This window comes from Clupea harengus, chromosome 4 (genome assembly GCF_900700415.2).
Source record: "Clupea harengus chromosome 4, Ch_v2.0.2, whole genome shotgun sequence".
In the NCBI taxonomy this organism is placed as follows: Eukaryota; Metazoa; Chordata; class Actinopteri; order Clupeiformes; family Clupeidae; genus Clupea; species Clupea harengus.
The window spans coordinates 7,644,872-7,661,157 of NC_045155.1; the positions used below are offsets into that span (position 1 = coordinate 7,644,872).

The 16,286-nt window shown below is 43.8% G+C and overlaps 1 protein-coding gene across 2 annotated transcripts in view; it reads left to right on the forward strand.

Annotated features, from left to right (window-relative positions):
- The window catches only part of klhdc8b (kelch domain containing 8B), an 85,534-nt gene extending 75,336 nt beyond the window's left edge, over positions 1–10,198 (forward strand). For both annotated transcript variants that reach the window (XM_031565976.2, XM_031565975.2), the window contains 2 exons: positions 2,483–2,584; positions 9,004–10,198. In XM_031565976.2, coding sequence (XP_031421836.1) covers positions 2,483–2,584; positions 9,004–9,200 — 299 coding nt within the window. In that variant the 3' untranslated portion in view covers positions 9,201–10,198. The remainder of the gene's footprint in view (positions 1–2,482; positions 2,585–9,003) is intronic.
- Positions 10,199–16,286: the final 6,088 nt, after the last annotated feature.

Consider the following 16,286-nt stretch of genomic DNA (forward strand, 5'->3'; position numbering starts at 1 on the left):
CTTTCCTCCCCTCTCTCTTTCTCTTTCGCTCCTGTCTCCCGCTCTTGTGTTTTTTTCTCTCTGGCCTCCTCTCTATCTCTCTTTCTTGCGCTTTCTGCCTTGCCTCTATCTTTCTCTTTTATTTTTCTCTCTTTCTTTCTCTCTTTCTCTCTGCATCACTGAACAGAAACCAATCAGATTGTTAGGGGGATATAATATACTACAGTAGACAGAGTGATAGAGAGATAAAGTGATAGTAATACAGTGATTGTAGGATGGTGAGAGTGATAAAGTGATAGTACTGAGATAATATAATATAAATATATTGTAGCTTGACTGATAGACGCTATATGTGTAGTTGCTCCTCTGTCCCTTCTTTCTAACACAGAGGTGTAGTAAGAACACATTGATTGGGCTTTCACAGGGTTATTTCCCTCTTTTGTGTGTGCGCGTGTGTGTGAGTGCACATGCGTGTGTGTGTGTGTGTGCGTGTGTGCGTGCGTGCGTGCGTGCGTGCGTGCGTGCACATGCATGTGTGTGTGTGAGTGCACGTGTGCGTTTGTGTGTGTGTGTTAATTCTTTTATCAGTGGACACAGCGGATGGTTTCTAATTACTGCCTCTCCCCCTCGCTAACCACTGCTTCTGACCTTTAGACGACACACTCTCAGTGGTCCCCCAAAGCACTCTCCTCCTTGCCAGCCTCACTTGTTAACCCAGCACCTCTCATCCACAAGCTACGAGTAAACAAATTAATTCAAAAACACATCCACTCAGAGTGAGACATATTCTACCACTGACAGTTTTCCATCTCGGGGAGAATAATGGAAGTTAGTGGAGATTGAAAAGCAGGGCGGATTTACTAGCTTGGATTGGATTGCAGTCATCGCATCCAACCCCATCGCTTACTCCCGTTCTCGTTTCCATGGAGAGGAGATGGAGTTTGGTAGGGATCGGCTCTGAGCGGATACTTCAAAGGGAAACAGGGTAGGGGAGGGGTGACACAAGGATGGAGAAAGGTAGGATGGGGGGGGGGCAGAAACAGGGAAAAGAAATAGGAGGAAGAGGAAGGGATGAGTAAAGATGAAAAGAGAGACAGACAGAGAGAGCAGCATGTGTACAGAGAGTTGTGATAGATGGAGTGGAGTGAAAGAGAAAAGGAGGAGAGGAAACAAGAAGAGAAAGCTGATGAAGGGAGCAGCATTCTAATCTGCCCGAAGGCTGGGCGCTATCTAGCCAGCCAGAGTGCACCTGGTATGGCGACTGGAGCTGTGATTCATGGAGCTTTCAGTCCGGGCACTCCCTGCAGTCAATCCTCACATCCTCTGAGGAGACGGAGGGAGCAGAATGAGTCTGTGTTAGATGGCACACTACACACAGGTGAAAGAGAGAAGAAGAGAGGGAGAGGGAGAGAGAGATGGCGTGCAGCGAGGGAGAGAGAGATGGTGTGAGCATGATGAGAAATGGGTGAAAAGAGAGAGAGAGAAAGAGAGAGAGGGATGGTTTTGAGATTGTGAGAAATGGATGAAGAGAGAGAGAGAAAGAGAGAGAGGGATGGTTTTGAGATGATGAGAAATGGATGAAGAGAGAGAGAGAGCGAGAGAGATGTTGGAGATTATGAGAAATAGGTGTAGATTTACAGATTTTGTTAAGCTGACACAGTGTGGGGATTTGGTGGCCCAGAGGCCTAGAGGCAGAGAAGTGGAAGAGACGGAGGGATGTGGAGAGAGAGGGGGGGGAGAGACGGAGGGAGGGAGAGAGATCCGCCTGTGATTTCAGACTTCATTTCATAGTTATTTACAGTAACAGCCCATTCTGAGGGGGGATGTAGGGTTGTTTGTCTTCCTTTTCTTTTGTACCTCTTCCATCTCTTGTCTGTGATGGTGTGTCCAGATATCTCTGTTTATCAGGCGGTGCTTAGTGCTTAGATGGGGCTGTAGAGACGAAGAGTGGTGGATTGAACTCTGCTGAACTCCATCTCTCAACCCTACCCAGTACATGCTGAGCTGTATTGCTTTTATATTGCTTAGATGGATGTACACACACACAAACACACAAGCAAAAGCACCCACACACATACACTCACGCACCCACACACACACATTCACTGACTGACTGATTGACTCACTCACACACTTACACACACACACTCACCCATATACAATCACACACATGCATACATTAGATTTGAGTGTTCAACACTCCCATAAATAATGGTGTGTGTTTCACTTATGTGCAGAACTCTGCTGCCTATTGCCTCTTGCATGAGCTCATATGCCCTTCCATTATGAATGTTGTGACAGCATCCTGCGCTGTTGTGCCAGAGCCTCTCACGGCTAGGACTGCTGGGGCATTCTTCAGGTCTAATTAACCCTTCCTGTGTGTGTGTGTGTGTGTGTGTGTGTGTGTGTGTGTGTGTGTGTGTGTGTGTGTGTGTGTGTGTGTGTGTGTGTGTGTGTGTGTGTGTGTGTGTGTGTGTGTGTGTGTGTGTGTGTGTGTGTGCAGGTGTTTGGCTGAAGCCCACTCGGAGCTCGCGCATGAGGGAGAAGCGGGCAGACTTCGTGGCCGGCTGTCTCGGGGGCCGAGTCATCGCTGCGGGTGGTTTAGGTGAGTGGCTCAGAGGGTTTGTACTGACACGACCTTCGACCTTCGTCCAGTCCAGCGCTGCAGAATAGCATCCCTTAACACAGAGCAGCCTCCCTGGCTTAAGGTCTGTGTAGCAGCTGAACTGGTTAATTACAGTGTTAGTAATACCAAGTACATGAACCAAAGTTATCATACATACACAAACATGCACACACACACACAAATGACAACATTAAAAAGGTTATCTGTCAAAAGTTTGGGGTCACTTAGAAATGTCCTTATTTTTCAAAGAAAAGCACTGTTTTTTTCAATGAAGATAACATTAAATTAATCAGAAATACATTCTATACATTGCTAATGTCGTAAATGACTATTCTAGATGGAAACGTCTGGTTTTTAATGAAATATCTACATAGGTGTATAGAGGCCCATTTCCAGCAACTATCACTCCAGTGTTCTAATGGTGCATTGTGTTTGCTAATCACCTTAAAAGACTAATGGATGATTAGAAAACCCTTGAAAACCCTTGTGTAATTATATTAGCACAGCTGAAAACTGTTTTGCTGGTGAGAGAAGCTATAAAACTGGCCTTCTTTTGAGCTAGTTGATTATCTGGAGCATCACATTTGTGGGTTCGATTATACTCTCAAAATGGCCAGAAAAAGAGAACTTTCATGTGAAACTCGCCAGTCTATTCTTGTTCTTAGAAATGGCTATTTCATGCGAGAAATTGCGAAGAAACTGAACATTTCCTACAATGTGTGTACTACTCCCTTCAGAGAACAGCACAAACAGGCTCTAGCCAGAGTAGAAAGAGAAGTGGGAGGCCCCGGTGCACAACTCAGAAGAAGACAAGTATATTAGAGTCTCTAGTTTGAGAAATAGACGCCTCACAGGTCCTCAACTGGCAGCTTCTTTAAATGGTACCCGCAAAACGCCAGTGTCAACGTCTACAGTGAAGAGGCGACTCCGGGATGCTGGCCTTCTAGGCAGAGTGGCAAAGAAAAATCTGAGACTGGCCAATAAAAAGAAAAGATAGATATGGGCAAAAGAACACAGACAATGGACAGAGGAAGATTGGAAAAAAGTGGACAGATGAATCAAAGTTTGAGGTGTTTGGATCACACAGAAGAACATTTGTGAGACGCAGAACAGGTAAAAAGATGCTGGAAGAGTGCCTGACGCCATCTGTCAAGCATGGTGGAGGTGATGTGATGGTCTGGGGCTGCTTTGGTGCTGGTAAAGTGGGAGATTTGTACCAGGTAAAAGGGATTTTAAATAAGGAAGGCTATCACTCCATTTTGCAAAGCCATGCCATACCCTGTGGACAGCGCTTGATTGGAGCCAATTTCCTCCTACAACAGGACAATGACCCAAAGCACACCTCCAAATTATGCAAGAACTATTTAGGGAAGAAGCAGGCAGCTGGTGTGCTGTCTGTAATGGAGTGGCCAGCGCAGTCACCAGATCTCAACCCCATTGAGCTGTTGTGGGAGCAGCTTGACCGTATGGTATGCAAGAAGTGCCCATCAAGCCAATCCAACTTGTGGGAGGTGCTTCAGGAAGCGTGGGGTGAAATTTCTACAGATTACCTCAACAAATTAACAGCTAGAATGCCAAAGGTCTGCAATGCTGTAATTGCTGCAAATGGAGCATTCTTTGACAAAAGCAAAGTTTAAAGAACAAAATTAATATTTCAAATAAAAATCATTATTTCTAACCTTGTCAATGTCTTGACTATATTTTCTATTCATTTTGCAACTCATTTGATAAATAAAAGTGTGAGTTTTCATGGAAAACACAAAATTGTCTGGGTGACCCCAAACTTTTGAACGGTAGTGTAGATAAAGCTTTCTGTTAAATAGTTAAATTATTACAAATCATGACAGATTCCTTACACCCTGGACACAACCTTTTTCCACTCCTCCCCTCCGGGAGGCGCTACAGAACCCTGTATACCAAAACTACCATGCGCACCCTCATAAATAGCTGACCGGTATCATCTACTATGCCATGCTCTTGTTTCTTTAGAAAGTTATAAATACATCACAATTTCATTTCCATACCTGACGCACATGATTATTGATGTTTACATTACTACACACACTAGCACTTTATTTATGTTGTTTGTCTTTTGTATATTGCTTGTATATTGCTTGTATATTGTGTATTGTCTGTAAATAATATATACATTGTCTGCATTTTGTCTGTATTGCTTGAGAGTCACCAACAGCCAGAACCGAATACCTTGTGTGTGTGTTAACATACTTGGCCGATGAATCAGATTCTAATTCTGATGAAGTAGTTGAATTCAAAGTTCTCAGTGTTTTTGCTCCAGTAAAACAGTCCCCTGTATGCTGAGGAGGTGTGTAAAAATAGCTTTCCTTACTTCTCTGGGGGCAAACACAAATATGAATGTTCCCAATAGTGAATGTCACTGTAAAATCGTACATGTAAATAAAAAGTAAGTGGTTAGCCTAACACAGTTTAACACCGTTCTCTCTACAGCACAAGAATGGAGCTCAAATGGTGTAGCTCAAATTGATTTTTGGGTTCCTCATGTTATGACTTGAAATTCCCCGCTTAAGATGACAAAGGAATGCTAGAATGTTCCGTGCAACAATGGAAATTATTCCACTCAATCATATCACCGCCAGCGTACCCTGCGCAGCTCTCGTTTGCGTGTGACATGTTGGCATTTGTCTCAGCGCTGGGTGAGGGAGCGACATGAGCCAGGCGGCAGTGTCACAGCGAGCGGCTGTGTGTGTGTGTGTGTGTGTGTGTGTGTGAGACCAGACTCACTGGCTCTCTGTGCTGTCACCACACACCCCTTTTGTGTGTAATTTGGGTAATTGATTTTGTCATCCCCAGCCTTATTGCGTGTGAAGGAGGACAATGCACAGAGTAGAGCATTTGTTGTTTCATCCGTGCTTTCTGAAATCATGCAAAGATGAATTGCTTGTGTGAGAGAGAGAAAGACAGAAAGAAGAAGAGACAGAGAGAGAGAGAGAAAGAGAGAAAGAAGAAGAGACAGAGAGAGACAGAGAAAGAGAGAGAGAGTGAAATTGTGCATGAAGAGGAGGAAGCAGTTAGCACAAAAAAGCATTTTCCTCCTTCGTACATCTCAACAAAAAGGTGGGTGGGAGCTCCCCCCCCCTCCCCACACACACACATACACACACTAACCCCAAAAAAAGAAAAGCTATTTGGGCCAAGAAATTGCAGATTGAACATGGCATATTCCTCTGCGGTGAAATACTACGGATTTACAGACAGCACAAAAGCCAGCTGAGAATCAGCGTTTCCATTCAGCATGAAACTCACATGTCTCTTTATTATTCACAGCGCAGACTGGATGGAGCTGGCTTTGGAAGACACAAGGGATCCTCATACATGTTTCACTCCCCAGCCCCTCACCCCCTATCTTTTTGTCCTCTTTTCTTCCCCCTTTCCTCTGCTTCACTTCCTTTTCTGTTTTTTCAACATATTTCTCTCTCAGTTCAGCAGGTAGCCTGAGTGCTGTTCGGGAATCCTGTCCTTCATCTCTCACACACTGCACACCTTTCCCCCGTTAGCATTGTGTATGTGGAGGTGGAATCTTAAACACACACACACACACACACACACACACACACACCTCAGAGAAGATGTCATGGATTTACAGTTTCCTGACAACGAAGAGTTAATAGCAACTGCGATTAAGCCTGTAATCAGGTTCCTGCCCTGCAAATTGCTCCATTTGCCTCATTTTGTCAGGTTACATCATTCCTCTCATACTACTGAGGACAGGAGGCCTGATAACTCTGACACCCCATGGTGAAGTAGTCAGAAGTTGATAAAACTAGATTTCAAGTGTTTTTTAGTGAAGAAGCTTCAAAATGGTGTCTTGTAGGCTTGATGCTGTATGTTGTTTATGTGAAATTTACACTGTGGGCATCTCATGAGGAGAGAACTTTGTGTTTCTGAGAGAGAAAGAGAGTGAGCGAGTGAGTGAGAGAGAGAGAGAGAGAGAGAGAGAAAGAGGGTCCCTCTTTGAAATATACTGTGCAAGAAATGGTTGGTACTGGGTCACTGCCTCATTCGATCCACTTTTGCAAAGTGACTCATACTCAGTTGTTCTTGTGTGTATGTGTGTGTATATATGTGTATGTGTGTGTGTGTGTGTTTGTTGGTTCTCTCTCAACAGAAAAATGGTCCACTGCAGATTAAAAGGGAAAAAAGACTTGCAGATAAGCAGTGCGAGTAAAAACATTGAGTGTCAATCACGAGCGTGTGGATTAGCATGGCGCCGCTGTGTGTGTGTGTGTGTGTGTGTGGGGTGGGAGTCAAAGAGACTGCGCAGCGAGATGCTCTCTTTCTCTTCTTCCCCGTCGCCACACTAGCCAGGCAGCTGCAGGTGTTCCCTTTCAGATTAAACACGCCGCTCCTCAGCGCGTCCACGTCACCGTGGCGACCGATCTGACTCCAGCATGTAGCTCTCCCCCAGAAATAACGCAAACAATGCCAGCCCCCTCACTGCCGACTGACCAGCCAACCACCCGCCCGTCCGTCTGTCTGTCCGTCCGCTCCCTCACAGCCTATCATCAGCGCCTCGGACAAGATCTCCATGGAAACGGGAACAATTGGACAGTGGGTGATGTATAATGACAGAGGACCGAAGGCAAGACGGAGATGAAAACACTACTGGCCTTCCGTGGCCCCGGCCCGTCGACCTTGCAGTGATGTGAAAATCTTCACCCTGTCAGAGTAATTTGTGCGATACGCGGACCACATAATACATCATATGATAATCACACATGCCTGTATGTTATAGCTAAGTTCTACTGCTGGTGCTGATGAGGTTATATCTGCTCTGGTTTGTGTTTGTTTTTGGCTGGTTTTGGTTCCATGTTGACATAAAAGGCTCTCCATGTGAATATCATGCTCTGAACTTTTCCCAAAAGAGCTTTTGGATGGTCCTGCTTATAACCTGATACAATGTGGTCTGGTCTGGTCTGATACAATTTTGATGCAGATATATTTCTACAGTCATATGTGGGTGTGATGTCAGTATTTATTGGAGATGGCATGGGTATATCAAATATACACACACACACACACACACACATACCACACATACATAAATGTATACATACATACACGCACACATACTGTACATATATACATACACACACATACACACATATATAGATACAGTACATACATACAAACACATATACATACATACATACATACCATACATACATACACACATACAAACACATACATAAATACATTACTACATACATACATACATAAAGACAGCATGTGCAGAGATACTATACATAAATATAAAATCTCAGGTCTGCTCTCACGGCAGTGCTGCCTGTGAATTATTTTGACTCTTCTTTTAAGTTTTAGGTTTAGGTGCACGCATCATGCTTATCCTAAGGGATGTGTTTACAGTTATATCTGTGTCTGCCTGCCTACGTGTGTGTGTGTGTTTTTCATTTTGTTGTTTTGCCTGTGTGTGTGTGTGTGAGTGTGTGTGTGTGTGTGTGTGTGTGTGTGTGTATGTGTGTGTTAGGGCAAGCAAAGTATCTCTGTGTGTAGAGGAAGAGGAAGAAAGAGACATGGAGACAAAGAAAGAAAGTCAGAAAGACCTTATATGTGTGTGTGTGTGTCTGTATCTGTGTGTGTGTGTTTATGCATGTGTGAGTGAGGGAAGAGAGTTCATATGTGTATGTGTACATACATATGTGTGTATGTGAGTGGAGTGCTTGAGAGCTTATGAGTGTGTGTGTGTGGGTGAATGTGTGTGTATACGCGCTGCTGTGAGTGTGTGCGCGTAGCCTATCGTTGATTAAGGAGCTGTGAAATCTCACTAATGAGACGGCTGTGCCACGGTCCCTATGCACCTGCCCGACACACAGCCTCCCAGCGCAGCACAAACACCACACATCTACCAGCCGCCCCTCAGCAAACACCACACAACTCTCAACAAACTCACTAATGTCTCCACACACACATGCAAGTCTCAGGGGTGCCACAAAGTGAATGTAAAGAGGACTTGTGTGATTATGCTCTACACTCATTTCCCAAACCTAATTTGGTGTGTGTTTTTTAGCCATTTTCTTTGATTTACCACTGGTTATTGAAGTCATGCACCATGGGGAACAAACAGGAAGTGAGATTTAGCCTTTTCCATCACCTTGCCTTATCAGCAAACCTACAGTGCTTGGCTGTGGTTTGTGCAACTTCTTGGTCTTTGGATTTCAAATTTCATAATGTATCTACCAGTATTTCTTGGCTAATCATGTCATTATTGACTGTTGACTGAATGCATTGTATATGAGGTCTTTTGCTTATACATAACATGACTTGCATAGTGACTGCATGACTAAAAATACAGTTCTCTGCATAATGACTCCAGTGCACCTGTGTTATTGTTTTGTTCACAGGTAACGAGCCCACCCCCCTGTCCTCCGTGGAGAGCTACAACCACGTGAAGAGGAGGTGGGAGTATGTGGCACCTCTCCCCAGTCCCCGCTGCTCCTGTGCCTCCCTCCAAACTCCCAGCATGCTCTTCCTCATCGGTGGTGTCTCCCAGGGCCCCAGCGACGCGGTGGAGGCCCTCTGTCTGAGAGAAAGTGTCTGACTCAGACGCGGCGTCACACACCGGTATGAGATGGGACACACACAGTGTACCTCCCCTCTCTCTCTGCATGTCACCATGGCAGTGTGTCCGATAACAGAGACAGACAACCCAACAGAGGGGACTTTGGATCCTTCCTTTGAACAGTGTGGAGACGATCTGCGGTGACAAGGACAGCGACCCCCTTCTACCTTTGCTCCCAAGGACATTGGAAGTTTCACACAAGCAAGCAAGCAAAAAATCAACAAATAAATAAATAAATGAAGTAATCCCTCCCAAAACACAGACAGACAACATTACGGACGCCTTTGAACTGCAAGGCACTTTTCAGGATGAAAGCAGGGTACTTTTCTGGAAAAAATAAACTCAAAGGAACTAAGGGCCATATCTATCCACAAGCCACTGCAGAGTCTGTCGACAGTGGCAGCTTTAGCACTTTTTTCTATTACCTGAGAGAAACAAAAGAGGGGAAACAAAAACTATGAAAAATTAAGGGGAAAGTTGTGATGAAGAAACAAAAAGTTTGAGTGTGTTTATGTTTGTTTGTTTGTGTGTGTGTGTGTGTGTGTTTGTCTGTGTGTGTGTTTTTGTAGTTTGACAGCCATGCATGAGAGAAATGCAGGGAAAGCTCACTCCTCAGACTCGGTTGATTCTAATGCTGATGTTAACACTGTAGCAGGTTGCAGGAAACTGGGGCACACAGATGAGAAGAGTCGCAGGATTCGGTGAACCACAGATGTAATTGTGAAGAGTGTGTTATCATTTACAAAAGACGCAACCACCCACACACACACACACACACACACACACACACAAAGCTCGCTGCATAGGTTACCTCTGAGTTACATAAACCGCCACTGATTCTGTGGAGTCTCAATTTAACAAACTGATGGAAGGATTTCTCACGCCAGACAATGATATGAGAGTCTGTGTGTGTGTGTATTTGTCCGTCTGTCTGTCTGTCTGTCTGTCTGTCTTTACATCTGTGTCTGTGTGTGTGAATGTGCGTGTGTGTGTATGCACGTGTGTGTGTGTGTGTGTCTCGGCTTGTCAGTCTGTGTGTGAATTTTCATGTGGGTGGGTGGGTTGGCCTGTGTGCATGGGCTCAACTGTAAGAGATCATGACTCAGAAGGCTATCTGGATGGATGAGAAGAAATCAATATTTGTCAACAGCTAGCTTGAGATTTATTCGTTTGGCTTTAGCTGTTATTTATCCTGAGGTTGAAATTAAATAGAAATGGGAACCTATTCGCGATGAGTAGAAGAATTATATGAGGCACAATCTGTCTTTATAACTGTCTTAAATAATGCTTTGTTTGCCAGGTCAATATTTTCTTAGAAGGGATCTGTAAGGTCAATAATTATCAGAGTATGTGTGCATTGTCTGTGTGTGCATCGTCTGTGTGTGTGTGCGTGCGTGTGTGTGTGCGGGCGTGCGTGCGTGCGTGTGTTCTGAGGGGTCGGCAGGTTATGAGGTGCCATGGTGACTCATGGTGGGCCTAGTATTTAGATCACCCCATTGTCTGAGCCCAATGCCCTGTTATCAGGACACAACATGCCTCTGTCCATAATAATTTCCTTACAGTATATTATCACTGAGTACACGGATATGGAGTCCTCTCAGCTTGCAGTATGTTATGTGATGCATGTGTGTGTGTGTGTGTGTGTGTCTGTGTGTGCGTGTGTTCCCTTTTTTTCGTCATACTTAACATGTTAGTCCAAAAAAATGCTTTTGGTTGTCAGTTGGCCAATATGACACATGCTAGTGCATAGATGCAGAGATCAAAGGCGTTCCTTACAGTAACCAGACAGGCAGAGCTAGATTTATTTATTTACATGTAAACATTTTAATGATGTTGTTCACATGACAGGAAACCTAGTTGGCTGCTGTCTGAAGAAAATGTTGGCAGATATCTTATGGTGTGTACATTCATGACTGGCATTTCAATCGGGGGAAAAAAGGACATTTTTATGTTGCTATAAATTCTGAGGTGGATTATTTGTGATACCGCAGTGGTGTTTTTGGATGTCTGATCATCCACATTTCAGTTCCAGTATGGAGAGAAGACAAAGTGAGAGTTTCCTGTACCACACCGCACACACACACACACACACACACACACACACACACACACACACACACACACACACACAATCTCAGAAAGAATCGGAAAGGATTATTTTTGTCACCCCAGCTGTGAGTTTGGATGTGTGCTCTTCTGTAGCCATCCCCCCTGCAGAGAACCCCTCTGCCTTCGCTCTGCGTGTGGTGCTCAGGTTGTCCGAGTCTGACGGCTGACAACACCCACAAGGCATCTTTCTCTCGAAGCGGCGTACAGGCAGTTGGTTTTGAGCAGGAAGGAGAGAGAGGAGATGGGTGAAGAAAGAGAGATAGAGAAGAAAAACAGAAATGTATGCTGAAATAAATACACCTCCATTTTTAACTCTTGCTTTTTTTTTTTTCGTCATGGCAACATGCCGTGTGAGTCATCAGTGTAAAGCAGCAGGTTGATTTGGCTCCAATTCCTGCTCTTCTCTACAGCGTCTCCTTTGATGAGCGCGCTAACCTGTAATTCCTAACACTCTAGTACGCTTTGGTAGTAAGTAATCAGGGCTGCTTGCCTCGCAGTGGCCTTTTACCCTGATGCCACGCAGGTTTGTGGAGGCGACCATGATAACAGGAAGAACACGCACACATATATATCTTCCCGGTCACTGAGGTTTGCAGGTGGTATTTACATTAAATGTCGACAAAAAATAAATAACTCTCGTAAGTTTTTATCCCACATCTCTGTACATCTCTCTCCTCCTGTTAGACACCCTGGGTTCAAATCACCTCTCACTACGGGTGGATGGTGGCCAAAGGATTCAAACATTTACATTTGCTGTTTGTTTACCTTCGGTATGCATCTCAGATGCATCAGTGATAGGGATGCTCATCCAGAAGCTTATCCATGTTCTGGTTAGAACCTCAATTACTTTTTATACCCTTATTATGAGTAGACTTGACGTAAATAGGAGCAGTCACCGTGATTGTGAGTGCAGTGGTTCTTGTGTCATGGTCAGTGAAATCCTCTTTCTTTTTGTTTTACTTTATTTACTTTTTACTTTACGTTCTCTAGAGGTACCTTTCTAAAGCCCAGATTGTGTTTTCTATAGTAACGTACATGGTGGTTGTTTATGTTGCTGCAGTTCTCTCTCTCGGTACTCTGTGTTCTGTGGACTTTGTCTGTTTGTTCTTTGTCCATCCGTCAGATGATGAGAGTTGTCATGGTGTTGAGGCCTCCTATTGTTGTCATGACCAGAGGAGAGCTGGCCTGTTGTTTTGCTCTGTGATGCAGTGGTGTGTGACATTGTGATTGGTGTGTAACCACAGATTGTGTAAGACGACGGTACACTCATGCAGCACCAGTTCTGTGCAATGTGAGTTAGATTCTTGTCAAATTAAGAAAGAAAGGACACCAGTTAAAGGAGAGAGAGAGAGATTATTTTCTGCTTTGATAGCTTTCACATTAGAGAGATATAAAAAGCTGTTTGTAAATCTAGTTTTACCACAAAGTCTCTTTGATTGAGATGAAGAGAGACACACTGTACGCCACACTCAGCCTTAGGGAAATAATAGTGTCATGTTGCATTATGGTTTGACCCACCACAGCAGAAAGAAGGGAAAAGATAACAGCTGTAGGTAGCAGTGAGCACATCATGTTTTTCATGCTCGCTGGCAAACACTGACAGCAGTATTGTGGGTTTTAGGATCTTAACAGAGAGGTAGTCAGCTCCAGTGCTAAGGAGAAATTTTATTTAGATGGGCTAGCGTCGTCATCATTTCCTTTCCTTGCTTAACAGTGGACATGTTCAATGGACACCTTTATGGCCATGGCTGCCTGACCTTCAAACACACCCTGTCAAATGACATGGCGTTCAGTATATTAGTCTCCGGGCCACTTCAGAGACAATTATTAAGAGTATTCAGATTTTCAACCAGCCTGTCAGAATTAATAAATCTCATAAATATTTTTATCATAATGGCAAATTTAACATTACCCCACTGAAACCAATGGTTGGTATATCTACAGCACTCGTACATATTTAGTTTTCTGCATTCAGGATGCCAAATATATATATATATATATATATATATATATGTAGGATATAAGACAACACACAACAAGACAGGTGACTGTGGCTGAGGATGCGTCCTGCCTTGAATCCAGCGCAGGGGCAATCAACAGGTCGCCTTGAGGACACGCACACTGACAGACAGACGTTGACTCATTTGCTTTGTGGAAGAGGCAGCGTTGCTCTTGTGACGCGGGTTCACACTGATATGTGGCAGTCGGTGCAGTAGTTCAGTGCCTATTTATGTGAGGTAGTGCCTCTTCAATGACTTCTTCAATAAAACAGTTCAAAACCTGCCGTCTGATTTATGATTTTGAGTGTTATTTCACCTCCGGTTTCTAACGCCTTTCTCTCCCATCCTTGAGAGCCAGACAGCAGTGTGCACCAAAGTGCCAACTCCCAGCAAAAGTGTCCCGATGACTCACAGGAAAATGCCACTATCATTTATAATGGATGAAATAGACCTACTAAAAAAAAAATCAAATGTCAGAGGTTATTCCACATTGCCTCAAAGACGAGAGGAAAATGATTTCTAGTCTCTTGTTATCTGACTCCTTACTGCACGGTCCAGTAGTCCTGTGTAAGCAGCCTATCAATTTAAACATACCTGTCTATCCAGTCTATCCATCTATGTAATCTGCATAAAAGAGTGTTTTTATGAAGATCACATTTGGTGTCACATGCTGAGCGTCTGTCAGCTTCCGAAATGATAAAAAGCGGCCCACTGCTCAGGGGCAGAAGGTCTTTTAACCTGACACATCTTTTCATTTATTCTAGTCAGACAGCTAGTTATCCCCTGAAAACAAACACATTTGGGAGTTTCCAATTTCAAAGGGGTTTGCGGGCACATTTGCGGAAATGTCTACTGAGACCACCAGGCAAAACAAATACACTGTCCGCTCCCAGGGCTGCATGAAAGATCACAGTCCTCATTACAGGATCACCCCAGTGCTTTGATAGGCCTCGGCCATGCTGTGCAGCTAGCTGCTGAAATTTGTCTGCCAATGTAATCAGCAAGGCTCTTCGGAGACTGAAAAAACACTCTCTAAATGTTAGGAAGAGTTAACAGGTTGATGTCCATTCTGCTGCCGTGTCCCTCTGGTCCCTGTAGGCACAGGCCTGGCATTTCACAACTTTTAGAGTCCTGTCGTCTAAAGGTTAAAAGGCCAGCCAATTAAAGTTATCTACCAAACTAGTTTTTATTCAAAAGCATTCAACTCTCAATCCACCCTCTCTCTCTCACTCACTCAACCGTTTGCATTTTCCCAGCCACAAAGCTGAGCATAAATGGTTATGGTTTCAGTTTTCCCTTTCCTCCTAATTTGATTAATTGTATTAATGTTGATTTTATTTATACTGCTATATAAATTAAGGTATTTTAAAAGTCAAACTCTTCATCTCTCTTGCTTCTATTCTCCTCCCCATCTCTCTATCACTCTTCTCTTCCTTCACTCCCTCTCTCCCTCTCCCGTCTTGTATAGTAATATGGATTGTTTCGGTTCCAGTCACCACCAGAATTGCCGTCTCTGGCATTTGCAGGGGACTCAGAAGTGAGCGAATGGATGGCCTGCCGCTGAGTGTTTGTCATGATCGATTGCACCGCTGGACCACCTGGGGCCCTGGTCAATGCAAGGAGCCTCCTGGACAGAAAGAGGGGGAAGTGTCTGATACCTGATGCAGCTCTGCTTGTGTACCTCTTCTCCAATAACGACAAGCTTGGCAATGCATTTTCACTACAAAACAGCGGTGCGGAAAGGCCCCTCTCTTAAATCTTTAGAAAGGGCAGTCAATGCTACACAACAATTTTGAGACACCGGAGTTGGAGAGGAGTTAAGAGGGGGAGTAATTCGGACAGTGCACAAAGCCCTTCTTTGCAACAAAGCCTTTTAAGATTCATGCCTTGCTCTTTGGAATATTCACTGCAACCAACAACAAAAAGTTGGAATGTTTAACCTGTATAGCAGTGACATCTCTGGGCATTTAAAAGTACTGCAACCCCATAGAGCTCAGCACAGGCAGTAATAACACTAAAATACAGAAATGGAACACATTTTACACATCAGACTCCTGCCTTAAACCAGCTGGAATTGGAAAATAATTTCCAAACATGAAGTGATATTGTCAGCTGTACTTATATATATTTATCTTTTTAGCATCTGTTCTTGGCTTGCAAATACCCAGCGGAATGGTTCATTAAAGCTAACAAAATAATCAGTGTGACAGCCAAAAAGTGGGAACTGTTCATCAGATGTGTGAGGAAAAAAACAGAAGTGATTATGCATCAGTCTGACTCGATAGCCACAGTTAGACGAGGTCAAAAATAATCTCAACTGAGCTGTACCTGATCTCAAGTGTATCACAATTACAATGTTTTGATCTATTATTTAAACATTTCAGCACCTGATGGATCGGACTTCTGATAAAGTGTTTAGTAAAACCACTCCACTCCACAAACTCATTTTGAGGTGAGGCGAGAATATTTCCCTCTTTCAGGGGCCAATGATCTGCAGCGAGGGATTTAATTAATTCCATGCACAAACATTTCATAACGAGGAATGAAGATCACTGCAGCTACTCACACTGATATTAATAGATCTTATCTGAAAATTGTGAGGATGTAGTTTATATTATCCCTGTCTTCTCTCTATGAGTAACCGTGTAGTATTACAGCGAAACATATACTTAGATAGATTCAGTAATGACAACATTTATGAATTCGAGCCATGTGTAAATAGAGCACTGAAATGGCACACTGGCCCATTTCTGATATAGTTGTGATAACTAATCCAGTAAGTACATTAGTTAACTCTTCTTCAGATGGCCTTGATACTTCGGAGGTTAAGCAAGCTTATCCTTATGAAGGGTGTTGTCAGCACACCAGGATGTACCTCTGGCAAGTAACACTCCACCTTCTGCATGTGGGTCAGATGTACTACTGCCTAATATCCTTAAACACACCTACAGTTTAC